This window comes from Gallinula chloropus, assembly GCF_964237585.1.
Source record: "Gallinula chloropus genome assembly, chromosome: 2".
Taxonomy (NCBI): domain Eukaryota; kingdom Metazoa; phylum Chordata; class Aves; order Gruiformes; family Rallidae; genus Gallinula; species Gallinula chloropus.
This window is the reverse complement of record NC_140086.1, coordinates 125860066-125878648: the sequence shown is the minus strand read 5'-3', so window position 1 is coordinate 125878648 and position 18583 is coordinate 125860066. Positions and strand designations below refer to the sequence as shown.

Sequence of the window (18583 nt, the reverse complement as noted above, 5' to 3'; positions counted from 1 at the left end):
TGGTTATCAGGTAAAGCATGCAAACAATTAATAAAACCTGGAAATTTGTCAACTCTTACAACTTTAAACTTCAAACTACTCAAAGACAACTGTATTTAAACAGGAAGAACAGAAACACAAACTTGAAGCAACTTTTGGAAAAGGTTATACTTCATATATTGAACTCAACTGTAGAAACATCAAGTTAATCAATTCAGATACTTGCAAGTCTTTGTTGATTAAACACTTTTGAGTACTGCCCGTCCTTTTCTGAAGTTATGTGCCTTCCTCTCCTGGAACAGGATAGAAGACAAGAAACAATTTTCTAGGTAATACTCATAATAATAATAAAGCAACAGAAATTTCACATGGAAGTACTTCCAGACATTCCTTACTCTATTGACTCCACTCGGAGACTAGTAAGTACAGCTTCTGTGTTCTTGTTTCAGAGCACACATGGCTATATCACATCTGCCCTTCTTAAAAAAGGAAGCAAATTCTTAAATTGGAATGTGCAATTCTACAAGGACTGAAAACAAACAACAAAAATACAACCAACCCAGACTACAGTCCATGGTTTAAAACACCCATGGCTTAATCAAGGTACAATGAGCCACCATCCACAGCGGATACTTCACTGGTGTAACAACTATAAAGGCTGAAACTCAGCACCCCTCTACTCAAACCAGGGAGTAACTCGCTGCCCTTTTGGCAATTTGTCACCAAGCTGCATTCAGCCAGCCTCATGCTCCAAGTGTCCGTAAGAAGACTGTTCAGCAACCTTTTTTTAATGCAGTCTTGATTAAATCCACTGAATCCAGTTTCAGCACTCCTCCAGCATTAAACAACCAAGAGACAGACCAAGAGCACATATAAGAAAAAGAGAAATCATTCTAGATATGAATCCCTTCATGCTTATAGGATTCCCATAGGTGAACAAACTAAGAGGTCACCGATGTTTCAGGGATTTAATACTGCTTTCACTACATACCTTAAAGTAGTCTTCTTGCGATACAAAGGTGTTCCTCATGCGGTTCTCAGGATTATACAGACAGGATACTACTGTTTGTATGCTCCTGTCCACTGATTTCTGAAATACAGTTAAAGGTGCATTTACAACAACACTGGTCTTCAGTTAGCCCACTATTAGTAATGTGGCTGTGTCACAGGGCTTACTTTGCATTTAAGGCTTCCTCTCAACTGCCTTAGGTTTCCTGAGCTCTTTCTTTCTTTTATAATCTTTTAATCTTGGTAACTCATTATCACTCTTAGATGTTACAAGATAATTTTCATCAGTGACATGCCAGTCCAGTTATGGAATAGGCTGACAGATAAAAAATTAAATCCCCTATAGAAAACCGAGTTCAGAGACAACTGCTGCACAAACTGGCGTCACTTTTCACAAAAGACAAAGGGAGTCAAGTGTTACTGTACTGATTCACATGCCTGAAGCTTAAAATAAATCCACCTAAGCTGGCAGGCAGTGCTACCTAATGTGCTGTTTTAATACCTGCAGTTTACCCTGCAATTTTCAGGGGGGTAAGTACAGCCTTGTTGCTTAAAAACGTTACTATATTTGAGTAGAACACACATTTTATGCAGCCCTCAGCACTACAGACAAGTACTAATAGTTTCAAGGAAACACATACAGCTTTTGAAGTCATACACAGAAATCAAGACACAGCAGATAGATGCTGCTTTACCCAGTTGCTCAGTTACCTCCATTTCTAGGAGGTCAGGCTGGTCAGAGGCCCTCTTACCCAGGCCACATAACCCCCACGTGCAAATTTACGAGACCAAAATTTATGACAAGGTTTTGTATGCACCTACCTTTTGTGGGCTGTTAGAGGATTGCGTGGGTTCTGCAACAGCACATTCTGTCTGTATAAATTCTGGATCCTCAGTGCAGTGATAGCTCACTGAAGTATAAGCCTGTATGGATTTTTTTAAAAAATGTTACTGAAACACAGTAATAACAGGAAAAACTCACATTGTGTTGTCATTGGTCTTCACCTATCCGTAAGGTATGTCAACTTTATCTTCATGTTTCTGATGAAGTTTCATGAGTGGGGGAAATACCCTGATGTGTCAAACCAGTTCTACTTCTTTCCATAAAGGATGTAAATTATCTTTTCTCCTCACTGTAATAATTTTTCTAAGTACCTTCCTCAACCTACTTCCTCCATGTATGGTCAACATGCTTGATAGTAAAACCCAATGAAAGTGGTTCACTGAGAATTCCAGACAGCCAGCAGGTAGCTTCAACTGAAGCACCAAAACAAAAGGGGAAGCAAAGCACCTACTACCCCTGTCCTTACAGGAAGTTGTTTTCCTCTATAGTTCACTTTGTTTGAAGCTTTCTTCATGCTAACATATTACACTTTTTCAGGATGTAAAAAGGTCTAGAGAAGCACAAGCAATTTGGAGCTTTAAAAAAGCCCAAACCAACCTCTGCATTTCCTTATGCTTTCAGTGCAGTGTCACAATTGGCAACCAGGTGCAGAGTTTAATTACAACACCAAAGAGGCTGATACAGCAGTTACACTTCACAGAAACATCCTTCCAGATAGGACTGGCAGCTTTTACAGCCAATTTTAGTGCTAACTCAACAGCAGGGTTATGCATTTTCACTTTTCAGGAGCAAAACATTCTCCCCTCCCCCAAGTAGCCTGATTTACTCAGACTTGACAGTAGCTTTTAGTTTCCTGCAACATCGTTCTTGAGGATGTTATTTGCAATTATACACCATAACCACAAAGTGTACCACCCGACACTCCCAAAACCCCTTGAACACCAGAACTGTAACTTCAAGATGACTATACTGGGAGATACCGGAAACCTACAGTGTCAGCAGACTATTCCTTTCTGAGCACTACCCCTAACCATCACAAGGTGTATCAATCTGACCTCATCACTGCTGGGGCATTCCATATTTACATTTATGAATACAAATTATGACTATCCACTGAATAAGTTATGCAGGTATAAAGCAGTAGACATGTAGAATGAAGTTGTCTATCTCCTTGTGTGCCTGTCCTCTTTTTCTGGTCTGTAAAAAACGCTACTTAAACTTGCTTAAGTGAGAGCTCTAGAGAAACTGTCTGCCAATATAACAAAGCTCAGAATGTCTCATGTAAACCACCATGCACACATACTCCAAAAACATTCTGGCTTGCTTCCATCTAATCGTTAAGTGATAAGCTGCAGCTGTACCATGTTCATGGCTGTTACTGAACAATACTGATTTCAAGCCAACAGGGTGATCTGTATTTCAGTGACTTCTGCACTCTTCCAAGTCTGTTTCTGCCCCCATTGAAGCGAAGATAATTCTAGCAGAAATACAGACATCCCAGGAAAAGAAAAAGACCACTTCTCCACTGAAGATGGAAGATTAGTACATGACTGGAAGCAAACAGGAATAAAAGCATTCTTCTAATATGAAGAGAGAGTTGGCAGGTGCACGCAGGCAGCAATATATATTCACGAATTCCCATTTTCTTTATTTTTCCCCAATTTACCTTCCACACATTCTACAGACATTTGTTGAGAATTAGCTTGAAGAAGATTAAGTATTACAGCTTTCAAACTTTAATACTGAATAAACTATACTCAATAAATACAAGATTATGCTTAAAGAAGACAAAAATGCCAAAGTTCAAATTCCAACACTGCTAAAGCAATACACAGTATTTTTCTTTCCTCTTGTGGATGTCACTTGTGTCAAGTCACAGAAAGCAAGCAATATCTTTAGAGGCTACCAGCAATATCTAGAGTCTGTAGTAGCCTCACAAGTCATTTTAAAAAGCTGTTGAAAGGAAGCAAAAAGAGTATTAGAATTTACAAAGCAAAATATTTTGAGATTTTTTGCAATTTAAAAAAGGTCTGGAACAATCACGAGTACTATCATACAGCTCCATGTTGGGATTATGCTTCAGGTCACTACTTATTTTTCCTTTGACTTTTCATAAAAACCCCAGTTCTCTTCAGGCTAGAAACCTGGACTTGTGTGACCAGACAATACAAGTAACACAACAGAACTGGTAGCTTTGGTCTGCCAGGCAGCTCTTACATACGTCAGTATGAAATCTCAAGCAATTATGTACTCCAGCAGCAGCTACAGATTTGTACAGACCAGATTACACACAGATCTAATAAAGCAAACAACAGTTTGGATTTTTGTTAAGTACCAAGCTGTCCAAAGTGTGCTCATTCAGAAAAGAAAGTTCCAAAAGTTTAACTGTGTAGGACTTACCGGAGGCATAACATAACTTCTCTGCTCCCCAGCAAGCCACTGTGGTTGTACCTTAAACAAGAATTGGACAAGAAACAACTTTTACTTATTTATTTCAAACACAGGCAAGGTAACTGCTCTTAAAGAGCCACCACTTCTAACATTTCAGGTCTGAAATTTTTATTCAACAATAGCTTACAGTACTCTGCCCAGCAAGATAGCTTTTTTATGTGTACATCAGTGTTTAGCAGGTGAAACTTACCACAAATGTAACTCCCTCCTTGCCTATTCTAATTCCAAGTTTTTTCTTTTAACGTTTTGTAGATTGAAGAAATTAGGGGAATTACAACAGCCACACTGAAGACGACATCTCAAACCTCTAGATACTTCCAGTAAATCACTTCTAGTTTAGTTAACAATAGGACACACCCACACATTTCATTTGAGTTAAAAAAATCACTATCAGCTAAGTTAGTGATTATTTAGAACCCAAGAGCACATTTCCTCTCTACTCATCCCTATTTATACAGCCTGATAAGACTGTTTTGAGTAAACAACATCAGCTACCTGGACTAGAACATACACAATTGGATTTGCAGAAGCAGATATCAGACTCCAGTTAATAATGTTCATTCCACTCAAAGTTTTGTCAGGTGTCAAGCAGCCTTTTCTGGTATCATACCTGATAGCTGTAGGTTGGCTGATATCCTACAGGAACTTGTTGCTGTATCAGAAAAGTTGGTGAACTGTATGGATAAGTCTGCAAAATAAATGATTTTAGAAAAAAAAAGCAAGTTTGAAACAAGATAGAAGTATGGTATTTGTAAGGGCACTTACAAAACCAAGAGCACATTTTCAGAAATACGCAGTCACACTGTTACTTCAATTCCTTTTTCAGACTATCTTCATTATTTTAAAGCAACCCTTATAGTTTTCCCATGGGACTTCAGGCTAACAGAAATTGGGATTCTAACATATTATGTAGCTAAAAAAATAAGATCACACATCTGTAGTTGATCTTAAGTCATTTTAGAAGTATAACTCATGCCATAAACTTTCTAAAATGGACCTGAAACAGACCAAAATCATGAAACAGACTGCATACAGCCTGAACATCAGTTTCTGGGAACCAAAACCAAGGAAAGTATTAAAATTCAGACTACTTCCCAGCACTTCTTCACTGAAACTATTTTGACATAATGTTAACCTGAAACCTTCTCAAGCTCCTTCAGAGAACATTCAAAAGCACCTTGCAGCACTGAAGAGAATCAGTTCCTCCTACACTATTGCACTCTCCCAATAAACAAGAGAAGCAGCAAGAGTACTACTATGAAGCAGCCTGCCTTAAGAAAAAACAAAACAAACAGTACTTCTGTGAGTCAGTGCCAATCGCTCATCTTCGTTTGTTCAAGAAAATATACAAAACATGATGAATTCTTAATCAGTACTTGTTGCATTGCAGTGTCGGATTTCCCATGGCCTGGAAAGCCTTCTAGTCACAGTATAGAACTCCTACAAGGCCAGAAGTACTCTGCCTATACCTCAGGAAGAATGCTTATTTGGAGTACCAATAAAGCAGCGTACCTGGTCCCAGCTATTAATAGCAGATGATGTTAACAGTGTTCTTAAAGACACAACAACAGTTTAGGAACAAGAATTTAAGAAAGTCACTATTATATAACTAACTGCAACAGTTCTTTCATTCTCAAAAAAAGTATCTCCCCATCTTTGGTTTTATAAAGACATCACTTAACTAAATACATTTTTCAAGGCTGTTAGCATTCTTGTAAAGTTAGGCACTTCTTATTGAGGTATGAAAACAAACAGGTAAGGTAAGACCGGAATCTCTGTACTCCTGTAGTTGTGCTTGCACCTTCGACAGCATTTAGTTATGATTTAAATCAGTAGCATGAACAGCCTTACCTGAACATACTGTGTTACCGGGCTCATTACAGCTGGAGGCTGCATGTACGTCTCCGTGTTTTGATTACCCCATACAGTATGGAACTGTGGTGCAGGAGGATTGAAGACTAACGGTCTGGGATGCACATAAGAACCTTGTTTTAAAGCAAAGAAAAAAAGTTTGAAGCTATTTTCACATGTATTTCATTAGTAATCCAAATTCAAACTGCAAAAAGCTCTAAGTGTTGTGACTCAAATTTAACTGAGCATTAACTGTACTAGATGTTACCAGCTTCAGTCTTTCTATCAAAGCTGCACATAACACCAGTAGCAAGGTCACAGAATTCAGAACTGAAGCTTAACTGTAATATCTAATTGTGCCAGATAAAAAGGATTTACAAAGGATATTCATGTGTAATTAAGGAAAAAACAGATTTGTAATACGCATTTGCAATACGAACAAAACATTGCTTGTATGTACTCACACATGTTCTGTTGCTTTCTAATCGCTGGCCCCAGTTTCAGCTTTTTGCCGTGGAAGTTTATTTGTGACTGAAAGAAAGATTATTCTGTAAGCTGGCAAATCAGTGAGGGGGGTGGCTTGATTTTGCTGTACTCTGCTTCTACACCCGAGTATCAACTTGCCTACAGCCTCAACAGCATCCATTTCTCACCTCTCACTTCAACACCTTACGGCTTTTAATATGCAATGCTCTCAGAACACTTATTTGCCTAATCAGAGACCCTTCAAAACTACAATACACTGTAGCAATATGCACTACTAGTAGTTTGCAGCTCCTATTAGTGACTGTCAACCTTCTGGTCTTATATACACATATTCAAACTATTTTCACCTCAGAAAGGATATTAATGTAGAGTGACCATAGCCTAGGTTCCCTTGAAACCCTATTTACATCACCACTTCACTTCCTTCCCACATACTTCCTAACAGGCTTCACGTAACAAGTTAGAAGCTTGTCCACCTAATCCTGAAGAAAACTCAATGTTGTCTCAACAGTAGTGTTTGCTGCACATCACTGTATTGTCTATGGAGATTATTCACATGGGCTCCTTCAGAACATCCAACAACCATGCCAATGTTTCACAACTTTTTTGGCCAAAGCATCTATCCAGCACACAAACTAATTCAGAAAGAGTGAAACAGATATGGTTCACATGTCTCTCAAATACCCAAACCCAGGAACAGGAACACAAGCATCTCAAAAGACTTGGAAAACAAGGCTGAAAAAGCACTACTCCATAGGCAGCGGATGCCCAACACACACGAATTGGCCAGTCTGACATGTTTCTTCTGTTGGCTTTGGGTTTGTTGTTTTGTGGGGTTTTGGGGTTCTTTTGCCTTTCTTGAAAAATGATCCTGCAATCCTGTTCTGCCCAGATCCATACAACTACCTTTTCCATCAAAAGCAGAAGATAGCTTTCTGTTCTTAAAGGTAAACCAGATTCATGGTGGACTAAAGTAGAGTTACAAATGCAATCAGATGAAAACTTTCAAGTTGCACAAAGCTACAGAGCCAGGTATATCAACACAGGCATCAAGAGCAATTCTATGGAGAAGCTTTATCATGTTTATTTCAATAAAATATTGTGACTACTCAGTACAGGTAATGCCTGGAATGGTTTAGTGAGGTGATCTCTTCTTATGACTTGAAAAAGAACACCTGCATTTTAGAGCCCTTTTTCTACCCTCTTCAGAAGCCAACAACATTGTAAGATTTCTGTCTGGTCAGGAAGAAGCACATCAAGGCAGTAATTTGTACTTGCTGTGCACTCAAATCCGCACTGAAAATAGAATCCACCATACACCTCTTGTCTTGCAAGACTTCTGGTATACAAAGTTGCATCAGTGACTACTACATTAGAGATATGCTGAGGGCTTTTAATTCTGAAGAAACAGCACAAAGGAAAACAGCAATGGGACCTGCTGTGCACAACACGAACTGTTGCCTCAGAGCAAGTATTCCTAATCTAGTACAATATATCTTAAAAAAACACTAGCACTCCAGGTACCATCCAAGTGCATGGACACTGCAAGAGGGAAACAGTACTTCAACGGCTGAGACTGAGGTAAAACTAACACTGTTTTCTATGTTACTGCTATTCCCAGTAACACTGACAATTCTACACATCTGCCATGTACACTAGGGTTCTGACAATCATCTGATACACAAAGCAAGCAGCCAAAGCACAAAAGGCTTTCAAACACAAATGAATGAGAACCACCAGAAATACGTGAGAGGTGTTCAAGCACACCAAGGCTAAAAACTAATATAAAGCTTCTACCAGTAGCAGAGATTTTAGCAAATTTACTTTAGGCAGCCCTAGACTTTTTCCTCATCTTAATTTACTCAACAGGATACATGACTTTGTTTCCCCTGGACACATCTCCAGCCCTCGGATAATCTAAACAAAGAGCTTACTTCTACTATTTTTTGAACATCCACATTGTCCAGGAAAGATACAAATCCATACCTGAAAAGCAAAAAATATCTTGTCAATAACCAGATTTTGATTTGCTTGTTAGCAGAATTATCTTAAGCAAGACCAGCCAACAGGATATAAGCCAGGACACGTTTGGCATGCAATCTAATATACAAGTAGGACATCAGTTTAAAATGCAGCATGAAAATGTATTTACAACTTACTAGATGCATATACTGCTGGGCCAGATGAAGGAACTCAAAGCCAGATTCTAGACTAGTACGAAATAGATGTAATGACTACTCCTCCATTTCAGCTACTCAAAGTGAGAGCTATTGGCATTGCTGAGTTATTACTAGCTAAGAAAGTGAAAAACCCTAAGATCCAAATTCTCATGCAATTCTGTATTTACTAGAGGTTTGGATGAAAGCTGGATACCAGTGGAGAAAGTGATCCTTCAAGAGGTTTTTTTGCTTTTCTTCACCACCCTAGTTTATCAAGTCTACAAAATGAAGATAGTGTTAGAGCAGCATAGTAACATTGTGTCAATCAATGGTGTATGTCAATTCATTATCAATACTCAGAACATACAGTGGCTAATTACACAGAATTCACCATGAAGAGTAAAGGAGATAAGGAAATACATCAGATTTCTGGTCCATTCATTACTATATACGTCAAAGAACACACACATCACTTCAGGATCTGATCACACAATTTTAGAAAAAAAAACTGAGCTAAAGGAACCTTTAGGTTCCTTCTCAAAGCACAGATAACAAACTGTGAGTTTCCCCTCAAACAACAATTCAAGTCCTACACATCCTTATTTGTTTCACCACAGGAAACTCATATTTTGGTATGTCCAATGGAAGTTTCCCTTGCTTCTTTGTTCATTTCTTTTTACTTGACCTTGACTGTTTTCTCTAACTTACATCCAAGTGGCAAGTCCTACTGCCCTGAACAAACCCTCTAACCCTTCTCTTAGTCATCCTGAACTCTCTCCAGATTTTTGTTAGCTACTTCAGCCATCACAAAGAACTGTCTACAAAAGATTCAAGTTTTCAAACTTTGTTACCTCCAGTTAAGTGAAAATAACCCTTTCTCCCTCAACACAGAAGTCCAAAAAAACCAACAGGCTATTATTAATCAATATGATACAGATTTAGGGGCAATCTAGATTTACAGGTTTCAGAGTTAATTCACTACAACACAACACTGCATCTAGTGTTAAGGCTTTTAAGCATGTTAAGTGTGTTGATAAGCAGCTGCTCATATCCCACCCATGACAGAATTATGTTTGTGTATGCAGCAACTTAAAGCTACTATTTCATGTTTACTCACCCTTTGGAAACACCAGTTCTGTCAGTAATTATTTTCACCTCTTTGACAGCACCATATCGTTCAAAGAAACTTCGAATTTCACCTTCATTCATCTAAAAGAAACAAAGTCTTAAAACTCTTCAAACGCATTCAGCTATTCAGAGCCAAATGAAAGCAGCCAGTACCATTTCAAAACCTAGCTTCTACTACCATAAGAACTTAAGTTACTCACTTCTTCCAAAATTCCCTCATAACACTGCAATACCTTCAAATTGGTATAAATACACATATTAAAAAAATCCAGGAGTTAAACTGCCATTTCCTCCCCACTTTAAATCTTGAACAATTTAAAGTATATACATACCCTTAGATCAATTCCACCAACAAAGACTGTGTTTGGCATGATTTTCCCTTCTGGTAAAACGTAGCCTTGACTGGTTGTTGACAAACGGGTATTGTCCTCTGAGACACCTACACACTGGGGCTCCACACCTGCAGACTGAAAAATTTAAATAGAAATACATTTCAGTCAATTATAGTACAATTTAAGATACTGGAATGCCTGCACCTTCTTCACACAGATATAGCATGGGACAATTAATCTCAGTAGCACCCTTCCAGTTACTTACAGGAAGTACTTCCTTCAAATAATTATTCATCATAAAAAGCTGAATTATTCTATGCAGCTCTAAGATTAAATCTAGACCTAACCTATGCTATTTACATAGCCCTGTCCAACTATACAAAGCTTCATGAACAGTGTTGCTGCTACCAGACAGTGCGAAAGCCAAAATAACTAATTTCAAAACTTGAACAAATTCCATTCAGATGATGTAAGCAATAAATTCTTTCAAGATACAATTTACTGCAAATTGATTACCGAACAGAACAAGTTCCAGTTTTTGAAGCTTTTAACCAGGAAAATACTTGACATGTAAGCTAAAACAGCCTTAGAGCACAGGTAACAGGGTTACCCTACAAGTCAGCTGCAAGAACAGAAATCTTGGTGGAAGGGTTACACTATTCAATTTCTCAAAAGACTTTGTCAATTTAACTGCAGCAGGATTAGGAATGCCTACAAACTTGTTTTAGTTGTCTTCATCAAAGCATGATCTTCAGCACACACTACCCATACAAAAGAACTGCGAAGAATATTAATATTACAAAGCAATTACAGTCATTATTTGCTTTGCACACTACTCAGGCATCAGATGCACCCCCAGTCTTAAAGCATTTTGTCACATCCTAGGAGGGGATTCATTCAGTGCAGAATATACAGTGCTCTCTAAACAAACCATAATCCAGTCTTGTACTCTGATGAACAGACCACATGCAACTCCATTTCTTGTCACTGAAGTTAGGAAAGATGTGTTCTGTACTCTACATAAGGTCTGAAGAGTGTTTTAGAAAGGTATTTGCAAGACCTTAAATACAACATAAGCACCACAGACTTCACAAACTCAACTCAACATCTTCCACTCTCCTGAATGAATGGTTCTAACTTTGTACCATGCTTTGCCTGGCTGGTAAGAACTACTCTGATCAGTCTAGTGTTACTCAACCCTCTATAATTATGCACTTCAAAACATTAGTAAGCATTTCCATACAATTCAACTAGTGCAGCATTACCCCAATGTCAGATAATCCAAAATTTGTTTTAATCCATTATTTGGTATTGTGAAATCTAATAATTTGCAACAGGTAGCATCCAAGTTTTTAATGCACAATTTTTCATTTTAAAGCACGTTTAAACTACAACTGTAACAAGTAACTCATTTAAACTGGACTCCCAATAAGGGAACAAAAAAATTTTAAGAGCCAAACTACACATGTGGCACAGTATTTGTCCAGCAACTCAACAAAACTAAAACTAGAATTCCACCCTTCAACCACGATTTCAGTGTGACTGAACCAAATTCACACAATTAGTAAAAGCCAGACTGTCTGTCCCATCTCTTTTCCTGCACCTCTTTTCTAACCTAAATTCTAACACTTCTCATTTAAAGTTAAGCTGGCTCAACTCAACCTGGCAGGAAGGTTAAAGCAAGCAGTTATTCACCCCCATCAGTATTTTGCTATTCTCCAGAAAACAACGGATTATGCCATCAGACTGGCACCAGATCCACTTCAGGATCAGCAGATGCAGAAGAGGAAATGAGTAGGAGAAGACTTAGCCTCCTCCAAGAAGCACTAAGCCATCGATTCAGTTCAAAAGCAATGCATGAAACTGTACCTTGCACAGAACCTGGTTCCATCACACCAGATACTGTTGCCTATGCTCAATTTACTCACCAACTACTGCAAGTTCTCGAAAGATTTACAAGACATTCTTTTCCCTTTATCCTCAAAGGGCTCCCTCTAGCCTCCAGTTAAGTTGGAGGCCACAACTTCCACTGTTTCACAGTAGTTAAGATTGTGTAATAGAACAGGTCTGCTGTAAACAGGAAAAGGGTTGCTCTCCCCCTTGCCTCCTATTGTACCAGGAAATCACTGCCAAGAAAATCGATGCTACATTTCTGAGAAGCATTCTGTAGTACTTCGCATGACATCCACTTCTGATCCAAGCTCATCCTGCAGTTATGTAAACACTTGCACTAGTATAAGAACACAAGGCTAAAAGTGAAGCCAAGAGGCAAGATGGAGACCACTTCTTTGGCTGCACCCCCAGCTATAAGGCATTTAAACCGAAATCTGAGACTCCCAACTCCACAGCAACCTTAAACTGACCTAACCGTTGGCTTCTACTTCTTTCTGGACCCGTTTCAGTGAACCAGGCTAAAAAAAGTACTCACTTCGCTGTACAAATGCTCTGGCAACCTAGAACAGGAAACACTCATAGCAGAGGCACCCAAGTGCCAGAACCAGCACAAGGAAGTGGGCAGGCATATGCATACTGCTGGTAGCAGTCACAAATGGCCTTGGCTGCCATGAAGAGCAGCATTCGTTTCTTATGCTAATGAGACAGATCGCAATCGCCAATGCAAATAGTTATACGATGCTTTTTACTCATTAAAGATCTAAAATGAAGTGTAAACACGTTACTTAGACATTCTGACACATTGGTAAACATCAAAAATAAGCTTTAACATCTGCTAATACATGCATTTCTTAGAACTTGAAAAGGAGTTCTTGTTGAAAAATGCAGAGTTGGTGGAAGTCTTACAGTACGAAGACAGGTAACAAAATCTCCTTTCAAAGTTACTTTTGAAGTCTTCGGTAAGACAAGATCTTCTTCCAATTCAAATAAATTACTGTCCTATCTAAACATAGGTTTTTTTACCAGCATAATATGTAATTGTTCTTTTACTACCTAATGTAGCATTATGCTTACACTTGTACTTCTACATACAGTGCCGTCAAAGAACTCTCATCAATGCATGGAAGTGCTCAAAGCCTAAGCAAGCTAAAGTTTTCAAAGTCTGGAAAACCGTGGAGCTGCTCAATTGGCTACCCAGACTCTACAGCATCGACTGACGTGTCCCAAGCCTCCAAGATATATAAGCAGTGCTGATTTGTCTATCCATCTCATGTAGTATGCTTGAAGTTAAGTTTCTAGATATCAGGAAACAAGGCTTACTCCTTTTTTCAGCTTACTGAAATTAGTAAGGTTTGCGGGTTTTGCCTTTCGTCACAAAGTACATTTAATCAGTTGTCTCTCTGCATTACTTCAGCAATCAATTTTAGGTTGATGGCAGAAAACTGGATTTAACCTGTTGATTACAGTAGTCACGAGGCTAGTTAAGTTTTCTGGCAAATAAGAAATGAAAAAGGTGTGGAAGTGCTACAGTTAGGGCCAGGTGGTGGAAATACCTACCGACTCCATCGGGTTACTAACACCACCCAGTTTAACGCGCATCCAAGAGCAAAACCTTCACTTTTCTTTTGGCCGCCAAGCCCTAGCCTTGGACTTCCCCCTATCTTCGCCTGGCCTCACACTCTCTTTGTTTAAGTTTTAACGCGTTCTGTTTTCCGAATGCACGCGTTCAGGACTCCTGCAGCAGGCCCCGCTGCGCAGACTTTCCGTGGGCAGGAATCGGTTACCATGGCAGCACACTACCTAGGGAAAGAACATGGCTCCCGGGGACAGTGTCGTCTTGGCACTTGGCAGCAGGGGGAGCTGTCAGTCAAGTACTGCGACACCTTCGCACGCTAACGGCCGCCGCCTTTAAGGCTTTTAACTTTTAAACGCCAAACTACCTTTTACGTAAGTGAAGCGCCTGGGTTACAGCCACCGGCTCCGTTTCCAAACAAACAAACAGGTAAGTAAACCTGAAGAGGAAACACCTCAACTGGCGAAGTGAAGGCGCCACGACGTGTGTTCTAGCAGCCGCTCCCCTGGCCACACGGAGCCCGCCGCTCGCTAGGCGAAGCGCAACTCCTTTCGCTTTTTGGTTCTATTTATCTGGCTGGTAGAGGCGAGAAACGGGAACCTCGGGCGTGCACCCTGCGGGACCGCTGCCACGCAGCCGTTTGAAGGCCTCGCGCCCGGCAGGCTTTCACGCCTCGCCTGCCCAACGGCTTGGTTACCAGTCGAGGCGCGGGGGAAGGATGTCTACCCTTCTCGAGAGGCTTGGGGGCGAACGGATAACGGAGGCTGTCTGAAAGCCCCCCGACGCCCTGGTCAAAGGTTCCAGCCACACCCTAAGGGTGGGAACGCAAAATTAGGGACAGATGCGGCTGACCAGCACCACCTGTGGCCAGCCGCCGAGGTCTCGGCCTGGCAGGGCAGACGGAAAGCCGCGGCGGGCCATACGCAGAGAGCCGAGCACGGCTCGCTCTGCCGCCGGATGCCCACAAAATGGCCGCTGGTATGGCAAAGTGGCGGCTATAGCCACACCCGCAGTAGGCCTAAAGCTGCGAGCCATTAACACCTTCCCCACACACAACCCTTACTTTTTACTCCCACTATTCGCTTCCTGACCTTAATCCCTCACCTCTTCCTAAAGACTGTAAGCCCTTCGAGATACTAAGAACGACAGTAACCGTTACGCGTTCATCCCTCACTGTGGTAAAAGCGAGACTACCGCAGCTTATCACCTTACAGCTCATCTTGAAAACAAGAAAAAAATAATGCTCAACTCCACTACCCGCGGGAGGGCCCGACCAAACAAGCCACTACAGCCCCCGCCACCAAGCCGCCACGTAACTCAGCATTCAAACAAACCCCTTCAGCCCACTACCCGCCGTGCTAGAGCTCCCATTTCATTCCTTCTCCACTCACCATCATTCACCGAAGCTGAAGCAGCGCCCAAATACTTAAAAATAAACGAAACCTTTAGAGCAGAAACAACTAAGTTTTCTGAGGAAATAAACACCGTAGAGCCCCCTTTATTTTCTTCTCTTCTTTTTTTTTTTTTCTTTTAAAGGAAAAGAGGACAACACCTAAGGGGCGCCGCTCTTCTCCTTAAATAGCGGGAAGGGGCGGGGAAAGGCCGCCTCCGCCCTCTCAGCCGGCACCGGCCCGGCCCGGCCCAAAGGGCGCTGTGGGCCTCCTCCCTTCCCCTTGTTTCCTTCAGGGTCTGGGCTTGATTTGTCTGTGTTTTAGGAGGCAAAAGGGGTTTTTTTGTTGGGATATTAGGTAGGACTGTCGTTTGCGGCCTTGTTGCTGTTGAGCACGGTGTGGTAGCGGCACGTCTTGACAGGAACTAGCGCTTGGTTTGTTGAGGTTTGGGTGTTGTTGAGGAAGCTCTCACCACTTCGAGATAGAAGCTGAAGCTTTTTCACCAATGTTTCCATGAAACCAATGTTACATAGCTGTTCTAGAGCAAGCTGTTTCCATCCAGTGTGTTACTGCCCTGTACTGAAAACCAACCCTCTGTTTCTTTGCCTGAAGGAAACCTCTCCAGAAGCCCGTTTGTTTCTACAGTGCTAAGATGCTTCTACTAGGTTCTGGAAATTCATTTTTTATAGTTACTTGCCATTGGTACTCAATGTTCAGAACAGATAGTGATTTTAGAAAGTTTTAGGGAGAGGGGAAAATTATGACCGTCTTACCAAAACAAACCCAACCTCTGTCTGGCCTAGCTTGGTAAGGTTCTTGCTTTATGCAGGAGTTTTTAATTTTTAATGTATTTTTTAATATCAGAGGCATAAGAATGATACTTGTTTAGAATGAAAAATGGAAGAACAAAGCTAAAATGATAAAATGATAACTGTATAGAACAGGCAAGATATTTTTTCCTGTGAGATTTTCATTTCTTCCAAATTTTTTTAACCGTATGTCAAGCATCCACCTTTTTTGAATGCTGATTTTAATAATCAAAAGTATAGAATCATAGCATATCCTGAGTTAGAAGGGACCCATAAGGATCATCAAGTCCAACTCCTAGCTCCACAGAAGGCATGTCACGTCACAGCATGTGACTGAGTGCATCGTCTAGACGCTTCTCAAGCTCAGTCAAGCTCAAGGCTGTGATCAGTTCCCTGGGGAACCTGTTCCAGTGCCCGACTACCCCCTCTGTAAACAATCTCTGCCTAATATCCAACCTAAACCTCCTGTGTTGCAGCTTCATACTGTTCCCTTGGGAACAAGAGATCAGCGCCTGCCACTGTCCCTCGTCAAGAAGCCATAGACTGCGATGAGGTCTCCCCTCAGCCTCCTCTTCTCCAGACTAAACAAATCAAGGGACTTCAACCTCTCATCATAAGTCTTTCCCTCCAGACCGTTCACCATTCTTGTTGCCCTCCTCTGGACACTCTCAAATATTTTTGTGTCTATCTTGTACTGTGGCATCCAGCTGCACACAGTACTCAAGGTGAGGCTGCAGCAATGTAGAGTGGGGCAATCACTTCCCAGGACTGGCTGGCAATGCAGTGCTTGATGCACCCCAGGATATGGGTGGCCCTCCTGGCTGTCTGGGCACACTAATGGCTCATGGTTAACTTGCTGTCAACCAAGACGCCCAAATCCCTCTCAGCATGGCTGGCCTCTGGTGTGTCTGATCCCCCAGTCAGTATGAGTAGCCAGGGTTGCACCTTCCCAGGTGCAGAATCTGGCACTTGTCCTTGAACTTCATACTGCTGGTGATTGCCCAGCTCTCTAATCTGTCCAGGTCTCTCTAAGGCTTTTCCACCCTCAACAGAGCCAGCAGCTCCTCCCAATTTGGTGTCATCTGCAGATGTACTTCGGACTCCCTCTAGTCCTGAGTCCAGGTCGTTTATGAAAGTATTGAAAAGAACTGGATCTAAAATGGAACCCTGGGGAACCCCACTAGTGACTGGCCACCAGCCAGATGTAACCCCATTTACTATCACCCTCTGGGCCCAGCCCTTCAGCCAGTTGCCCACATGTTATGGCTTTGTCCAGTTGTTTGCTGGACATTTTGTCCAGCAAGATACTGTGAGACACAGTATCAAAAGCCTTACTGAAATCCAAAAAAATAGCATCGACTGGTCAACCAGCTGGGTGACCTTGTCATAAAAGGAAATCAGATTGGATAGACAGGACCTGCCTCTTCTGAACCCGTGTTGGCTGTGACCAATGACTCTGTGGTCCTTTAGGTGGTTTTCAACAACTCCCGATACAATTTTCTCCATAATTTTCCCACTGAGTAGACTGCTCATTAGAAATACCTGGACCTACAGTTGGTTTAGGTAATAGCAATAACAAAGCCCTGATCACAAAAGTTGTATTTTTGTTAACTATGGGAGGGATTTTGTTAAAGCTAGTGGGTTTGCTCTATTATCTAAAGGTAAGCAAACATATATGTGGGCTTCCATACAGCTAATGCCTTTTGTTTACATAAGAGACGCTCTACAATACAATATCAGATCTTTCCAATTTTTATTTGAAATGGCTGAGACCTTGAAAATGTCCAATAACAAAGGGGAAATATTACATAATATGTACCTCAATGAAATGGCTTTATGTTTGGCTTTAAGCGTGAGAACAGGTTAGCACCACTGTTTCTTAAGTGCAAAAATAGTAAGTCTCTTTTTAATAACTCTTGAAACTAAAGCTAGTCATAGTAGTTCAAAGTAGAGCTGAAGCCAGATTGGGGCTGAGTTGGGTGGGTTTTTATCTTTTCTGTAACCCTAACTAGAAGTATTTTGAAGGATCTCCTGTTAAGTGGAAAATAACTCTCCTGGAAGTGACAATGCCAATACTGTTCCAAGAAAAAGCATTCTTTACCTTTTATAATGGAAATTGTATTGTTCTCTTTTAGTGAAACTAGTATGATTCTAATGCAAAAGCAGAGTAGTGTAGCTGCTATAAAAAGCAACCCTCACCAAAGCATTATAGATTGCAGTTTCGTGAAGCCATGCTTCTGACATTCTGTGGACTCAGTTTGGGTCAGGATTGCATCCTGTTTTTCCTTGACTCAGTATTAGCTTCTAAAATTGTAGAGATCTGTTGCTTAAAACACAGGATAGAGTAATTTCTTTCTGCTGCCAGTCCAGAAATCTCAGCAGAGCTGGAGGGAGTGGAGTAGGAAATTATTGACTTGGTTTGTTTTACTAATACTGCTACTGGAAGGGTTTTTGCTCAATAACTGTATTTGTTAAATGCACTAAGTAGCAGAAGAATAAATTGATTTTATATTCTGTGTAACCTACAATACTGTTCATTTTAATATGTATTTAAAATAAAAATCTGAGTATCTTAGCCAAATTGTGTTCTCCTGGAATCCTACAATTTTAAGTTTTTTAGGAGCTATTACTAGTTTTTGTGATTGTTTGAATGCTACCATAAAGGTGAACCAGGGCTTT

General features: G+C 40.8%; 1 protein-coding gene across 1 annotated transcript; it reads right to left on the bottom strand.

The window, feature by feature from the left end:
* Positions 1-218: 218 nt before the first annotated feature.
* On the bottom strand, positions 219-13697 carry DAZL (deleted in azoospermia like; the record flags this gene model as incomplete). Its single annotated transcript, XM_084260669.1, has 11 exons — positions 219-272; positions 971-1069; positions 1810-1911; positions 4232-4282; positions 4893-4970; positions 6134-6267; positions 6598-6664; positions 8554-8605; positions 9896-9987; positions 10239-10373; positions 13689-13697. The coding sequence occupies 11 exons, from the start codon at positions 13695-13697 to the stop codon at positions 219-221; spliced, it is 873 nt and encodes a 290-aa protein (XP_084116795.1).
* Between the last annotated feature and the right edge of the window lie 4886 nt (positions 13698-18583).